We start from the raw sequence: 16,866 nt of genomic DNA on the forward strand, positions 1-16,866 counted from the left end.
TTTATTAAAAAATATTCCTTTAATTAACTTTCTAAACTATGCAAAATGTGTCCTCTTAACAGTGCAACTGAAATTGAATAAAATACTGTTTAAAAAAAAATTATAATCAAAATCAAAATAAGTTTAAAAAAATCTTCAAATACTGTAAATGGTAACGCTTTACATTAACTGCACCTTCATAGTGCTTTTATATTGCATTCATAAAACATTCAGTACACCTTCATAATGTATTAAGTATTCAGAAATCATTCATAAACATCATGCATGTATACCTTTACATCCTAACATCCCTTAACAGCTTTAATATACATTAATAACAAACATTACACGATTATACAATTATAATGTTTATTATTAATCTATATTACATCTGTTAGGGGATGTTAGGATGTTAAAGTGTACTTGCATACTGCTTAATTATGAATGTTCTATGAATGCATTATGAAGGTGCACTGAATTTTCTATAAATGCATAATGAATGCATTGTGAAGGTGCACTTAATATAAAGCGTTACAAAATAAACTAAGGCTTGCATGTGCAGCTTTTTAGCGTGGTTTGCCCTTTTAATAATCTTCGCTCTAGCGGTGGTGAATTGAGCTCACTGTGGTGCCAGTGGACATGCTGAAGCATGTTCGTTGTGCTATTTGTGTATATTATCAGTATGTTACAGTGTTTGCACGCAGATTTTGTCTTGTCTGTGCTTTCTAGCCATTTTCGTTTGTGATTACCGGAAAGCTAAAATGCTGCCACACCGCCGATTTAAGATCGGGGGTGTGTCCTCAACTTCAAATTCGCTCGCCATCTCGATCGCATTCGGATAAAACCAAAAACTAACATCCGACGTCGAATTGACGTCGTGAAATCAAATGTAATATTACACCAGTTTTCTGGTAACTGAAGTACAGTGAAGTACTCCTACAGTAGTGATTCATTTTCCAAATCAGCCGGTTTAAATCGTCATACACATTTACATCGATTTTAACCAATTCGCGGTTCATCGTTACATGCCTACTTTCTATTCATCTGTACGTGTTACATTTACCCAGAGCTGTTGTATGAACTTATTCCCTAGTTCTCCAGATTTTTTTTTTTTTTTTTTTAAACATGCTCTTTTCCTATATAAATGTCCATTTTAGTTTTACACTTTCATATCGAAGTGGCACAGTGGTACAGTTAAAGCACTTTTCCTGATACCTCCAGGTTTGGGGGATTAGACTCAATTTATACTCTGTGTGTGTCTGTGTGAAGTCTGTATACTTTGTACGTATAGGCTACGTTCACACTGCCATGCTGAAGAGACTCAAATTGGATTTTTTGCCTTAATGTGACACAGATCTCATCTCTTCAGGGCTGTGTGGACACGCAAATCTGATCTTTTCAAATCGAATTTGTGCCACTTTCATATGTGATACTAAATCGGATACGTATCCGATTCGCGGCCATGCGACCTAAATGTGAACTAGTGATGGGTCGTTCTTGAACGATTCGTTCATTTTGAACGAATCTTTAATGTGACTCGGGAAGAACGAGTCGTCTCGTGGGAGTGATTCGTTCAGTCGCGGATGCGCATTTGCGCAACTTCCTATAGTTTCTGTATTGGAATTACAGTAAAACTGGTCTAAGTCGCCTGCTTGTAACTCGTCAATTTGCACAATTCGACGCTCAAGCAAAAGTCCCGATTTTTCCTAATGATGTTTCCTTTAAAATTCCTTGTGTAAGTCGCCGCTTGTAAGTCGTCAAATTCCCTTAGTCGTCACCTAAATCCCGGTCCCGAACAACACAAATGAATGGATTTTCCTACCTGTAAGTCGACACCCCAATCGCTGCATTCCCGCCGCCTACTTGTCACCACTGCAATGTAGAAACCGAGTGCGGCGCGGGACAAGATTTGATGGGTGAATGCGGGTGCGGGCGGTAAGGTCCTCGATCCTGTATGTGCGGGTTGCGGGAGAATAGAATTAATCGCGGGACTCCCGCAAAATGTAATTATCTTAAAATTAATTTATTAAAAACAAATACTCATTTATCTACTGCACAAAAGCAACAAGAACGACTAAATTAAAATAATAACAATTTACAATCTACAGAAACTACAATTGCCGCGCTCTGAGTGCCGGGGGACGTAACCGGACACCCCAAGAAGTAATCAGCCTGGTGCTTGGACGGGATGGCATGTTCTGAAAAGCTCCTCGTTCGTGTCCATGTTCATCATTCCATTTACTTAAACTCAAATAAAACGAAACATATTTGTTTATTTTCCGTTTCTTTTTTATATATACTCAAAAGGGAAGCAAATGAAACAAATAACAGAGTAGCGGGAAGAAGCGGTAAAAATAAAACTACTTAGGCTATATGTTTACCTGCGGTATTTTGCGGGCGGGAGCGGGACAAAACTTGAATACTGCGGGCGGGAGCGGGAAAAAATAATATATATCTTGCGGGAGCGGGCAGGAGCGGGACTGAAAAATCCGTCTTGCGCAGGTTTCTACCGTGATGAGTAGAGGTACACTCACCTAAAGGATTATTAGGAACACCATACTAATACGGTGTTTGACCCCCTTTCGCCTTCAGAACTGCCTTAATTCTATGTGGCATTGATTCAACAAGGTGCTGAAAGCATTCTTTAGAAATGTTGGCCCATATTGATAGGATAGCATCTTGCAGTTGATGGAGATTTGTGGGATGCACATCCAGGGCACGAAGCTCCCGTTCCACCACATCCCAAAGATGCTCTATTGGGTTGAGATCTGGTGACTGTGGGGACCATTGTAGTACAGTGAACTCATTGTCATGTTCAAGAAACCAATTTGAAATGATTCGAGCTTTGTGACATGGTGCATTAGGAAGGAAGTAGCCATCAGAGGATGGGTACATGGTGGTCATAAAGGGATGGACATGGTCAGAAACAATGCTCAGGTAGGCCGTGGCATTTAAACGATGCCCAATTGGCACTAAGGGGCCTAAAGTGTGCCAAGAAAACATCCCCCACACCATTACACCACCACCACCAGCCTGCACAGTGGTAACAAGGCATGATGGATCCATGTTCTCATTCTGTTTACGCCAAATTCTGACTCTACCATTTGAATGTCTCAACAGAAATTGAGACTCATCAGACCAGGCAACATTTTTACAGTCTTCAACTGTCCAATTTTGGTGAGCTCGTGCAAATTGTAGCCTCTTTTTCCTATTTGTAGTGGAGATGAGTGGTACCCGGTGGGGTCTTCTGCTGTTGTAGCCCATCCGCCTCAAGGTTGTGCGTGTTGTGGCTTCACAAATGCTTTGCTGTATACCTCGGTTGTAACGAGTGGTTATTTCAGTCAAAGTTGCTCTTCTATCAGCTTGAATCAGTCGGCCCATTCTCCTCTGACCTCTAGCATCAACAAGGCATTTTCGCCCACAGGACTGCCGCATACTGGATGTTTTTCCCTTTGCACACCATTCTTTGTAAACCCTAGAAATGGTTGTGTGTGAAAATCTCAGTAACTGAGCAGATTGTGAAATACTCAGACCGGCCCGTCTGGCACCAACAACCATGCCGCGCTCAAAATTGCTTAAATCACCTTTCTTTCCCATTCTGACATTCAGTTTGGAGTTCAGGAGATTGTCTTGACCAGGACCACACCCCTAAATGCATTGAAGCAACTGCCATGTGATTGGTTGATTAGATAATTGCATTAATGAGAAATTGAACGGGTGTTCCTAATAATCCTTTAGGTGAGTGTATATGGTGTTATATTTACCAGTCGGCAAAACGGCGAGATAGACATAAGTCGCTGAAGTGTCGACTTTATAAGTCTGCAAAATGGCGAGTTATATTTACTAGTCGACAAAACGACGAGATAGACATAAGTCGCCAAAGTGTCGACTTAGGTGTATCTCGTCAATTCTCTAAGTCGTCACTTTTAAGCTGGTCCCGCGAGTGTCGACTTAGACCGGTTTTACTGTATTGATTCACCTGTTTCCAGTCTTCGAGTTTTTCGAGTCGTTCGTTCATCACGTGACAACCCCATAAGCTTAACCTAGTATGCAGTCTGAGCCGGAAACAGAATTGATTAGTTCATCTCTCGAGTCTTCGCGTTTGAGTCGTTCGTTCATCACGTGACAGCCCCATAAGCTTAACCAATGTAGTCTGAGCCGGAAACAGAATTGATTAGTTCATCTCAGTCTTTCGAGTCGTTCGTTCTTTTGCCACGTGACCACTTACCGGCTCAGTACCTCAGTCAAATACTAACGTAAAATTCCATTTGTTGTATGTTGGATCATATTTAGAAATTATCATAAAATTATCAAAAATATCTAAAACGCATTTTCTTATAAATAAAAAAGGTCTGTCAATTTCTATCACTATGATTTTGTTACTGTTTCTTGAGGATCTGTGGTGTATTTTATAAATAAATAATCCTGTTACATATAAATTATTGATTAATTTGTCCTTTCATTGTCTTTGTCTATCAGTAAACAAACACTAGGCTATATGATAAAAATAATCCAAGCCTACAATTACAAAGTACTTATAGTTAATAATCGTACACTATTCTATAGCAGTGTTCATTTTTGCTCCAATTTTGAGTTTCCTGGTATAATAATTGTTTTTCCTATGCAGACTTAACATATTGATCTAATATTTGTATAAAAAGATTGGTCAAAAAGGACATAATGACAAAGTAAAAGCAAATAACGTTTTGAATTTGAATGATTAAAGGGGATAGAAGTAATTTGTCAAACTATAGGCCAATCAGTCTAACTTGTATAACTGGTAAAGTTATGGAGGCTATAATCAAAGAGAAAATGGTAGATTACCTGGACTCAAATAACATTTTGAGGGATAGCCAGCATGGATTTAGGAGAGGTAGATCCTGTTTAACAAATCTGTTGGAGTTTTTTGAGGAAGCTACTCAGGAAGTTGATGATAAGAAGGCCTATGATGTCATCTACTTAGATTTCCAAAAGGCTTTTGATGTTGTCCCCCACAAGAGGCTCTCACTTAAACTCAAAGCGACACGTATTTTAGGAACTGTAGCGACCTGGATTGATAGCTGGTTAACGGGTAGGAAGCAACGAGTAGTTATAAGAGGCTCAATGTCACAATGGGCCTGCGTTCATAGTGGGGTACCGCAGGGTTCAATTTTAGGACCACTATTGTTCCTAATTTACATAAATGATATAGACACCAATATATACAGTAAACTGGTGAAATTTGCAGATGACACCAAGGTGGGTGGTGTAGCAGATACTGAACTAGCGGCTCAGCAGCTACAGCGGGATCTTAATTTAATTAGTGACTGGGCCGACACCTGGCAGATGAAATTTAATATAGACAAATGTAAGGTACTCCATGTAGGGACCAGAAATATAAAGTACAGGTATTTTATGGGACCTACTGAAATAAAGGTAGCTGATTATGAGAAAGACCTTGGTGTGTATGTTGATGCTTCCATGTCTCATTCTCGCCAGTGCGGGGAAGCAATAAAAAAGGCCAATAGGATGTTGGGGTATATCTCCAGGTGTGTGGAGTTTAAGTCAAGGGAGGTAATGCTAAGATTATACAATTCCTTGGTGAGACCTCACCTAGAATATTGTGTGCAGGTTTGGTCACCGTATCTTAAAAAGGACCATGCGGCCGTAGGGCCACAAAAATGATTCCTGGTCTTAGAGGAATGTCATACGAGGAAAGGTTAGTTGAGCTAAATCTGTTCAGCCTCAAGCAAAGGAGACTGAGGGGGGACATGATCCAGGTCTATAAGATTCTAACAGGTTTGGATGCTGTTCAACGGAATAGTTACTTCAGCATTAGTTCAAATACAAGAACTCGTGGCCATAGGTGGAAATTAGCGGGAGAACATTTCAAACTGGATTTAAGAAAGCACTTTTTTACACAGCGTGTAGTCAGAGTATGGAATAGTCTTCCTGATAACGTAGTGCAAGCTGAATCCTTGGGTTCCTTTAAATGAGAGCTAGATAAGCTTTTAACAACTCTGAGCTATTAGTTAAGTTCTCCCCAAGCGAGCTCGATGGGCCGAATGGCCTCCTCTCGTTTGTATAGTTCTTATGTTCTTATGATTAAGGTTAGTTTAAAATATTAAGGTTATGATAACTTAAACTAATTAATAATAATAATAATAATAATAATAAACTATGCACCCGTTTGTAAGGAAGGTTGTAAATTAGTAACTAATTTCTATATCCAGTGCTGTCATGTCACATAACATAAGAATGAACAACTCGAGGAATGAACTAATCAATTCTCTTTCCGGCTCAGACTGCATAGGTTAAGCTTATGGGGCTGTCACGTGATGAACGAACGACTCAAACCCGAAGACTCGAGAGATGAACTAATCAATTCTGTTTCCGGCTCAGACTGCATAGGTTAAACTTATGGAGCTGTGACGTGATGAACGAACAACTCAAACCCGAAGACTGGAGAGATGAACTAATCCTTTTTCTGGCTCAGACTGCCTTGGTTAGCTAATTGGGTTGTCACGTGATGAACGAACGACTCAAACCCGAAAACTTGTCAGATAAGAGGCGAGGTGAGCGAATCATAGACTAAAGACCCGGGTAAACAATGAATTAATATTTTCTGTTTCTTATAGCATTATAGTTTTTTCTTGTTTGTAGTGTGATCAACATTTATGTAAGCAGTAGATGTGTTAGGGAGGTAACAGGTAACATTTTAATTATATTTTGCTAAAATGAACAAAATGAACGAAATGACTTGAAAAAAGATTAGTTCAATGATCCGAACTTCCCATCACTAATGTGAACGCTCAGATCGGAAATTCATGTGGCTTTTTGCTTATACGCATGCGCTGACATCAGCCTGCACCGGCAGCGCAGGAATGCAAAAATGGAGGAGAGCTGCGATAACAGTCAGTGGAAGGATGGAGAAGGTGGGGATTTAATTGATATTTGGGGAAATGAATCTGCTCAAGCTAAACTGGAAGGAACCTATCATAATAGAGTAGCATTTGAAATAATTGCCAAAGAAATGGCACAGCGTGGACACGAACGTGGCTACAATGCCAAAGAAAAATAAAGTCAAGGTTTAAAGAGGCAAAAGACTCGAATCAGCGCAGCGGTCATGGCCGCACAACGTGCCAATTTTACGACCAGCTTTTTACCCGTGTAAAAATGTATCAATGTGCGCATGCGTGATGTTTCGGAGGACCAATGCGTTCACATTACAGTCAGATACAGGTCACTTGTACTTATGAATGTGAACCGTCAAGATAGACAAATCCGATCTGAGCAAAAAATCGGAATTGAACGATGTGGCTGGCAGTGTGAACGTAGCCCTAGTGATTCCTGCACCACATAAAAAATGTCTTTTATTACATGTTTTTCATGCATGTTTTCCCAATGACGGAATGAGCTACCCAACCAAATTAAATCTACAGAGTCCCTTACAACCTTCAAGAATGCACCACGAGACCTGTCTCTCCTGGCAACACTGCAGCTGACTTCACCCTACCACTGCCCCTCACTAGCTCACTCTTTGTTGATTGTTCCATTGAAATGGCATCACCTGGCTCAGATTCTCAGTTTTGTATTTGGAATTAGTTCCTAATAGATTGTCTCTTGATATTTATTTGTATTTTGCACTGGCCACTCATTGGACGCTTAGTTTAGCAGCACTTGTGGCTCCTTGATGGCTGTATGCTTGTTATGTATTATCTGTCTCAATTCACTTTGGAAAAAAAGCTTTGGTGAAATAAAAATTGTAAATGTGTGGGTGTCTTCCTACAGTTCAAGAGCATGCATCTCTGGATTGCCCAAAGTGCATATGTATGTGATGGACTGACATCCCAACCATGTACTCCCCATACCTTAATCCCATTGAGAACTTGTGGTCAGTCTTCAAGAGGTGGTTGGACAAACAAAAACCCACAAATTCCAACAAACTCCAAGCATTGATTATGCAAGAATGGGCTGCCATCAGTTATGATTTGGCCCAGGTCTTGCTTGACAGCATGCTAGGGCAAATTGTAGAAGTCTTGAAAAAGAGGGACCAACACTGCAAATATTGACTCTTTGCATAAACTTAATGTAATTGTCAATAAGAGCCTTTGACACTTATGAAATACTTGTAATTATTCTTCAGTATACCATAGAAACATCTGACAAAAAGATCTACAAACACTGAAGCAACAAACTTTGTGAAAATCAATGCTTCTCAAAACTTAATTCTCAAAACTTTTGGCCATGGCTGTAAAAGCCATTTAAAGTGTAATGGCATTGAATGTATTATATCTTAACCACTGTGACTATTTTCATTATTTATACTACCCCCCAAAGGGGGGTATATTTCAGTGACGTTAACTGCTCCTTTATCTATTTTATTTACCTCCCCTCAGCTGCTTCCAAACATTACATCACCAAGTGCAATGCAAAGCGTCGGATGCAGTGACGTAAAGCACATTACCTCCAGGCTCTACAGCAGTGGAGACGTGTTCTCTGGAGTGATGAATCACCCTTCTTTGTCTGGCAATATGATGGACGAGTCTGGGTTTGGCAGTTCCCAGGAGAACGGTACTTGCCTGACTGCATTGTGCCAAGTGTTAAGTTTGGTGGAGGGGGGATTATGGTGTGGGCTTTGCCCCTTAGTCCCAGTGAAAGGAACTTGTAATGCTGCAGCATTCAAAGCCATTTTGGACAATTTCATGCTCCCAACTTTGTGGGAAGTTTGGGGATAGCCCCATCCTGTTCCAACGTGACTGCGCACCAGTGCACAAAGCAAGGTCCATAAGGACATGGATGAGCAAGTCTGGTGTGTAGGAACTTGACTGGCCTGCACAGAGCCCTGACCTCAACCTGATAGAACACCTTTGGGATGAATTAGAGCGGAGACTGTGAGCCAGGCCTTCTCGTTCAACACCAGTGCCTGACCTCACAAATGCTCTCCTGGAAGAACGGTCAAAAATTCCCATAAACGCACTCCTACATATTAAAGCCTGTGTATTAAGAATGGGATGTCATTAAAGTTCATGTGTGTGTAAAGTAAGGTGCCCCAATACTTTTGGCAATATAGTGTAGATCAGCATGTATAAGTATGTAAATTTGCACGGTGTTACTAAGGTTCAGTTCAGTTACAGTAATGGTTGTTATGGGGGGGAGGAGGGGGTGAGGTTCAGAAATGTCACTGGGGTAGAAGCTGTTCTTCAACGTGGTCGTGCAGGCATACAGGGTTCTGTAGCATTTGCCAGATGGTAGAGGAACAAAGATGCTGTGGCTGGGATGGGTCAGTTCTTTGCAGATGTTCATGGCTTTGTGGCAGCAGTTGGTTCTGTAGATTTCTTCCAGTGAAGGAAGCTGTGAGCCAGTGATCTTCTGGTACGTTTTGATAATGCGCTGCAGAGCTTTCCTGTTCTCAGTGGTGCTGCCTGGGTACCATGCTGTAATGCAATATTGCAAATTTGATCTTATTGTGCCTTTCAAGTGGTAAATGTAAATGTAACCTAATCATGGGAGTCATTACGTCCAATCACTCGGGGCTATAGCCCAAGTATTTTACCCGCAATGCCAGTCTTCCTGTAAAAAAAAAAAAAGTCAAGCCCTGGGTAAACTTGACTTTTTTTCAATAACTAGAAACGCCCCTGAACCATATATACAGCTTGAATACTTCAAATTCCATACTTTGCTTTCAGCTCTTCCAGTTTGGCAATATATTCCCTTATTAATATATAATAAAAGCTATGAACAGAAGTTTCATTCAGTCCTAATTTAATATTAAAGTAATAAGTTGATTCTGTCCCAAACTGAGTTGATTTCCTTCCACTAAGCTTGCTTCATTCATTATATATATATATATATATATATATAAATAATGTGTGTGTATATGTACACAGAAAAATATACACATACACACATATTTTACTTTTTATGATGCATCTTATCTGTATGTATAGTTAATAAGTTAAGTTTTTCCTTAACTACTTATCTACAAGCTTGTTCTAAATGGCATCTTATTGTATTCCTACAGTAACAATAAAGGTATCTTTTCTATCTTATAATAACCAGCATGGCCCTAAGAGATGAAGTTTGGCTGGAGTGTAGTCTCTTAACTGCCCACTGTACATGTTGTGCACCGTGTGAAGCAATGGCTTACTGATTAGGGTGCTCCCTGCTTGTGTCCTTTGGTTTCTGTGATAGGCCACATACTCACTGGAAACCTTGACAGTACAAGCATGACAGATTACATGTACATGCAGTGACACAAACATAAAAAGTTCATAATCTTTTCACATGCTAATTGAATTTAAACAAAAAATTACTTGAATCTTGAAAGACAAACAGACAAAAAACATAACTTCTTGTTTTCAAACATATGGGGGTATCCCACTGCAGGACAAATCAATTCAAAAGTCAAGGGTTACATCTTAACAGGCAAGACTTTATTTGTAACGGCAGGATTAAAGTAAACCATTTGTAATCAGTAGTGTTTCATGGCTATGGAACCTTGAGATGTTTATGGCATACTATTTCAGGTAATGAATAAACAAGGAACATGTGGCCATGAGGGTGGTTTCTTCCAATCAGTAATACTTCAAAATCCATACTTTGCTTTCAGCTCTTCCACTTTGGCAATATATTCCTTCATTGCATCTTCTTTGCTCATACCTACAGAAAAGGTAAATATGAAACTATTGATGAAAGTAAAAAAGAAACTATTTTAAATAATCACATTCCCTTTCAAAATGCTATTATTAGTTATATGTGCTTTAGATCTTGCCTTTCTTTGAAGACCAACCATCCCATTTAACCTTGCCTGTGAAGTCAAACATACCAGGACGAGCTGTAGAAACAAAACCCAGGCAAATGTGATTAAAAACAGCAGTGAAAATCAGTTAATCTTCTTTGAATGGTCTTAAGAAGCTGCAAAAACTACATGTAAAACACATGTAGGACCAGGATTTAGGGTTAAAGAAATGTATAATGTATGGCAGGGGTACTCAATCTTATCCAGAAAGGGCCGCTGTGTATGCAGGGTATATACAGAAATCCAGAGGTTAAATTTAACACTTTTTAATACCTTTTTTAATACTTTCTCAATATTTTTTAAAACCCGCACGGCATTGAGTTGCAACCGTTTTTAAACAAGTTTCAAGCTGATTTAAAGATTTATAATGTTACACAATTTTGGCCTGTACGACAGAATTTAAATAGGGAACATGGGTCAACAGAATAAATTTAGTGACTGATTTTGAAAACATCTTGCATTTAACTTCTTCAGTCACAAGTCCATATCTTTATCCACTAGGCTATTCATGGCAAGTGCCTTAATTGTTTGGCTTTTTCTTCAATGAGTTTGTCGATTTGCACCAGTTGACTAACTGCTCTCATCCATGTGTTCCTGATTTATGAGTAGTGCATCGCATATGCGAAAAGAGAGCGCTGACTGTCATAATAAATTTATCACGCTGATTTAAACTAGGGATGCACCGAAATGAAAATTCTGGGCCGAAAACGAAACCGAAATTTTTGGATGCACTTGGCCGAAAACCGATACCGAAACCGAAAATGGCTTCATTAAAAAACATGTTTAAAATATTTTCTTTTTGTTTGTATTAAAAAAACTACAAATTAATTAAGCAATCAAACTTTTATTGATAATAAATAACAGTAATAAGGCTGTTTAACAATAACAAAACTAAATAAAATTTCTTTCTGTAACAAAATTGTGCAAAAAAAATGCTAGCTGCTTTTTTACTTCAATTTTAAATTACTGTACCAAACAACAGTGCACAAACAGAAGAAAAATAAATAAATCCAACCTCTTACTGTAAACAACATAACTATACACACTAAATTGGTCTGCTTTTAATTTAAGCAAAAGAAGCAGGTTTATCTTTATGAACAAAAGTTTTTCAGTTTTCTGGCTGAAGACACAGTTCCTCTTCTCATGAAGAACATACTGCACTGAATAAAATCACTCAGTCTGTGCTAGCTTTTAGTGCCTTTACGAATTGTGCAAAATATTACCTGCATTAAACGTTTTACTTCAATTTTAAATTACTGTGCAAAACAACATTGCAATAACAGAATAAATAAATCAAACCTTTAACTGTAAACAACATCAAATTAGGCTGCTTTTATTTTAGCAAAAGTGGCAGATTTCTCTTTATGAACAAAAGTTGTTCAGCTTTCTGGCTGGAGAGACGATTTCTGTTCTCATCAAGAACATGAGATGCTGCACTGAATAATCTCTCACTGTCTGTGCTGGTGCTTGGGGCAGATAAGTACTTGCGCGCAGTCCATGCAAGCAAAGGAAAGCGATCTTTTTTCGGGAGGATGGGAGAGGCGTGGCGACAATTTCGGCTTTTATTTTCGGCGCTTTCTTACGTTTCGGCCGAAACCGATAATGCTATTTCGGCCGAAAATTTTCGGCGGCCGAAATTTCGGTGCATCCCTAATTTAAACTCTTGGTGTGTAAACCTTGTAGTTGCCTGCAGGCATCTTATGTTAGCAAGATAAGTTTGGTGATAATTAATGCAGCTAGCTAATTACTTACATAAAAACCTACTAGTTGGGGTTGCAATAAGTTATCGTATTGACCAGTAAACGACAAGAAACATAAATAACACAATCAACAAAAATCTGCTGCCAAGTCAATCAGTACTTGTACTGATCGCTTGCTCCATTTTGATCGCGGTTCCCGAAGAGAACTCTATCGGCAATCTATGGCTCATCCTGCTAGTCCCGGATGTAGAGGGTTGAATTTCGGATCGTATTTTAAACCACTGAAATTGTGGCAGCGTATTTGAAACAGCGAAAATAACGGGACTGAATATTGTAAAGCAGAAATAAGAGGACTGAATGTTACCGCTTGAATAATAAAGATGCGAATAAAACACATGGAATATTTTCAACTGAATTTGTTCTTTTGAAATTTATTTTGAGGCGAAATTAAATGAACTGAATTCATGTGGTTGAATTATAAACATGCACTTTAAAATACGTATCTTTTGGAACTGAATTTTGGAAGCCGAATATTTTTGTACTGAATATTTAAGCAATGAAATTACGATTGAAATGTTTTCAGTTGAAATGTTCAATGTTTAAATGTATGCATATATTAAATTACTGTCCCCAAAAATTCAAAGCGTCATTAATGCAATGCGTTTTTATGCGATAAGTGTAATTCAGCGTGTTTTTTTTCATCAACGACTTTTGTCATTAATTTACTTCCATAGTCCTTAAACGCTGGGTCCTCTAACCACTTACGTGCAAATTTGCACTTACCCATGATGACTTATTGACTTTTTTTTTCTGAGTGTAAGCAGCCAACATGTACTTCAGCACGCAAACTGTTTAAGACGTAGCTCGACCACCGAATATGACGTCAGCATCACAGAGATCTGAGCTAATCCACATTTAAAATAATTTGCGAGAAATTTAGCAGATAAACTTTAAAACACAAATGGACAATTTGTAGTTAAAAAAAAATCTAAAATTTAATACCTCGTAAATTTGCGTGTAATACCTTTTAATGGCTTTAATTTTTGCTTATGTGATTTACTACCTTTTAATACTTTTTAAAACCCCGCGGACACCCTGGTATGTGGGTTTTCGCTACAACTCCTTAACGGATTACTAATTAGAGGACTGATTGGCTGAGGAGTCCTCACACCTGGGTTTGAACAGCTGACCTAAAGGTTATCCTAAAAACCTGCATACACATTGGCCCTTTGCATATAATGTTGGCCACCCCAGATGTATGGGGTAATGAATCTATCTAAAGCAAACAGTCTATTGGATGAGGAAACCAAAAACTTAAGCACATACTTGTATTTACGTCACCAACAGTAGCCTGTTTGAATAGACTGTAGATCTCAAGCATCTCTTCATCATTAGGTTTTGCCTTTAAATTCTTCACCTCTTCTGCAGCTTTGTCAAAGTCAGCCTAGAGATGGTCAAACACAATTTAACATAAAAAAACACATAGCCTAAATGTGTACTAGCACTTTCCCTCACCAGGCAACAGGAACAATTAAAATAAAACCAGAAAATAAGATAAGCAAGTAATAGCACAGATGCCCCCCTGTGAAAAAGGAACAAAAAACGTCATTTGAAAAGCAAGTCCACCAGTCAAGCCAAGTTAGAAACCTGATTGTTTTTTGTCATAAAGCCAGACCACTGGTATTCGGCATATATGGGGAAGCCACACAGCACACCTACAACACATCCTTAAATCTTTGACGATTTCCTGAAATTGAGCTGAAACTTTCAAATGACTTCTAAGCAATTAACCTAGTCAGGGTCACAGGTGGGTCTGAAGGATATACCAGGCAGCATATGGAATATCACAGCTGTACTCCCAGCATGGGATGGCAGTCCATTGCAGAGCACACACCCACATACTATGGGCAATTTAGAGGCACTAATTAACCTAGCTGCATTTTTGCACTGTGGAAGAAAACCCACAACACAAAGAATTAGAAACCACACGCAGAATGGATGCAAGATTCAAACCCCCCAACCCCAGAGGCATGCGAGAAGAGTGCTTACATTATCCATTTAATCATTTCCTACTCACATAGGTTTCCAAAAAGGCACAGAAAAAAAAACATCCAACCTATCTATCAATTTTTTCATACCTGCTTGTCCTATGCAGGGTCATGGGGGCGTCTGGAGCCTAACCCAGAAGATTATGGGCACAAAGCAGGGAATAACCCAGGGTGAGACACCAACCAATTTCATTACACATACACACATTCGCACCAACAGACAATTTGGAAACTCCAAATCACCTAAGCATGTTTTTGGAGTGCGGGAGGAAAATGGAGAACACAAGGGAGTCCCCACAATGGTGGAGAGAACATGCAGATCCCACATGCTGAGACTTGAACCCTGGTCCCCAACAGTGCAAACTACTGTGCCACCATGCTGCCCCCACCACAAGAACAAGAACTTTAAAATTATGTTTTTCATTTCTTAAACTCATCTGTAGTTTTGTAGGTGACAAGCTAACATAGCTGTAAGGCAATGGGAGGAGGTATGCAGCTCTCTGAACAGAAGAGGAAATAATTTATATCATCCACAAACAATTTATTGATAAAGACCAGCTCAACTTGTTTCAACTCATGTGCCAGCGGGGAAGTTTTTATTTGCAATTCAATTTGTTAAGGATATTTTTTTTTCCCGGACAAACTGACCATTAACTAACAGGCTGGTTAGAAGCAGAACATAATCTCTGGATAATGTTGAATGAAAGGATTCTGAAGGTAGCCTAAATAAAATATACAAGGTCAGAGAATTCCCAATAAACAAAATAAATCTTTATGGCTAAGGACTAGTGATTCAGCACTACTAATACTGGTGAACTTTTGGTAATGAAATGCCCATAGCGTATAGCCGAATTCAAAGCACAAGAACAGTTGAATTAATCTCTCGATTAATAAAAATTTTTAAAAAATAGGCTAATATATACTAATCTACTTGCAACCTCCTCCCATTTTGACTTGATTTTCGACTTTTATAATAAAAACCAACCCACTCCCTATCACGACGTCCAGGCCACCTCACAACAACTGAATTCCTGGCGCACTACGAACGATGCAAGCGATGGTGCAATGTGTGATAAAGAATCAGCATTAAGATTGCAGAACAAGGCTGCAATATAATCTTACTTGCACAACATAATGTACTTTAAAAATGTTCAGACGTACTATTGCTTTGGAACGACGCGGTCAGTCTAAAATGGACATTAAAATATCTTATGGATATTTCGAAATAATTTAACATAAATTAATTTCTACGCCAAAATGCATTTACAGCATATAAATCTGGCATACGGAAACGGCGAAGAGGCATACCAAAATGAATTTACAGCATATAAATCAGGCAAACGGAAACGGCGAAGATCGAGGCATCTTAAAAAGGCAAAGTTATATAAGTAATAAGCCCATAAGTAATATTGGCAAAGACGGAATGTTGCTATCAGGTTCAGTCCATCTTTCAAAATCGATTCCAGTGACTTCGTACATCATGGGCAGTTTCGAAATAGAACTTGTAGTCTTAGGTTTGCGGAAATAAACCAGAAGTATCCGGAGAAAAAACGCGCATCACGGAATGCACATACAAACTACACAGACACACAAAGCAGATGAATAGAAACGTTCAAACTGACAACCCCACCCATAACACAACTGTCAGACATATACAGTATAACGCAAGCTAAGTCACTCAAAGCAAAACTTTACCTGTGGTAAAGTTCAATGAAAAATCTTTGGTCATAGATGGCATTTTATTTTAATGATAAAATTTGTATCAAAACTACCATTATACAATACAAATTAATTTGGCCACTTTAAAACAGAAACGTGCTGAGCTCCTTGTACGAAATGCTTTTACCGCCCGAAAATTTAAAGCACAGCTAATATAAAACGTGGTTCTATAAAATCTACGTAACACGTAAAAACGCGAGACGACGTTCTTCAGTCGAATCTGATTCCTGCATGATGCACGCAAAACATAAAGGCCTGTTGCAGTTCGCTTAGTTTATCAATATTTTACGGTACAATACGTAGCTAAATAAAGCAAACATAAATATATATACTGCTTGCGGATATGTTAAAAAAAATACTTATGTAACATGCATACCTGAGACATGTTTCTTGAAATCCTTTTTGACCGCTATACTTTAACTGTCACAAAACACGATTCTCCTTCTAGTACAGAGCCCTTAAAATCGTTACCGCCTCTCTTTATACTAGTAGTAGCATGAATGTCTTCTAGAGGCCAATAGTAGTTATGGCATGTTGAGTGGTAAGATTACGCTGTCTTTTGGGATTGGCTGTATAGCGGCCTAGAATAGGATTTAGTGTAAGAGGAGATATAGGCGGAAGTTGGTCCGTCCAAGTGGGG

At 38.8% G+C, this 16,866-nt stretch overlaps 1 protein-coding gene across 1 annotated transcript; it reads right to left on the reverse strand.

Annotated features, from left to right (window-relative positions):
• Positions 1–10,372: 10,372 nt before the first annotated feature.
• Positions 10,373–16,815, reverse strand: dbi (diazepam binding inhibitor (GABA receptor modulator, acyl-CoA binding protein)). The gene is made up of 4 exons (XM_023826633.2): positions 16,603–16,815; positions 13,786–13,903; positions 10,733–10,795; positions 10,373–10,620 (listed from the first exon to the last, which is right to left on the reverse strand). Exons 1-4 carry the CDS (start codon positions 16,609–16,611, stop codon positions 10,547–10,549), a joined length of 264 nt encoding a protein of 87 aa, XP_023682401.1. The 5' UTR covers positions 16,612–16,815; the 3' UTR covers positions 10,373–10,546.
• Between the last annotated feature and the right edge of the window lie 51 nt (positions 16,816–16,866).

Source organism: Paramormyrops kingsleyae, chromosome 1 (genome assembly GCF_048594095.1).
Source record: "Paramormyrops kingsleyae isolate MSU_618 chromosome 1, PKINGS_0.4, whole genome shotgun sequence".
Taxonomy (NCBI): domain Eukaryota; kingdom Metazoa; phylum Chordata; class Actinopteri; order Osteoglossiformes; family Mormyridae; genus Paramormyrops; species Paramormyrops kingsleyae.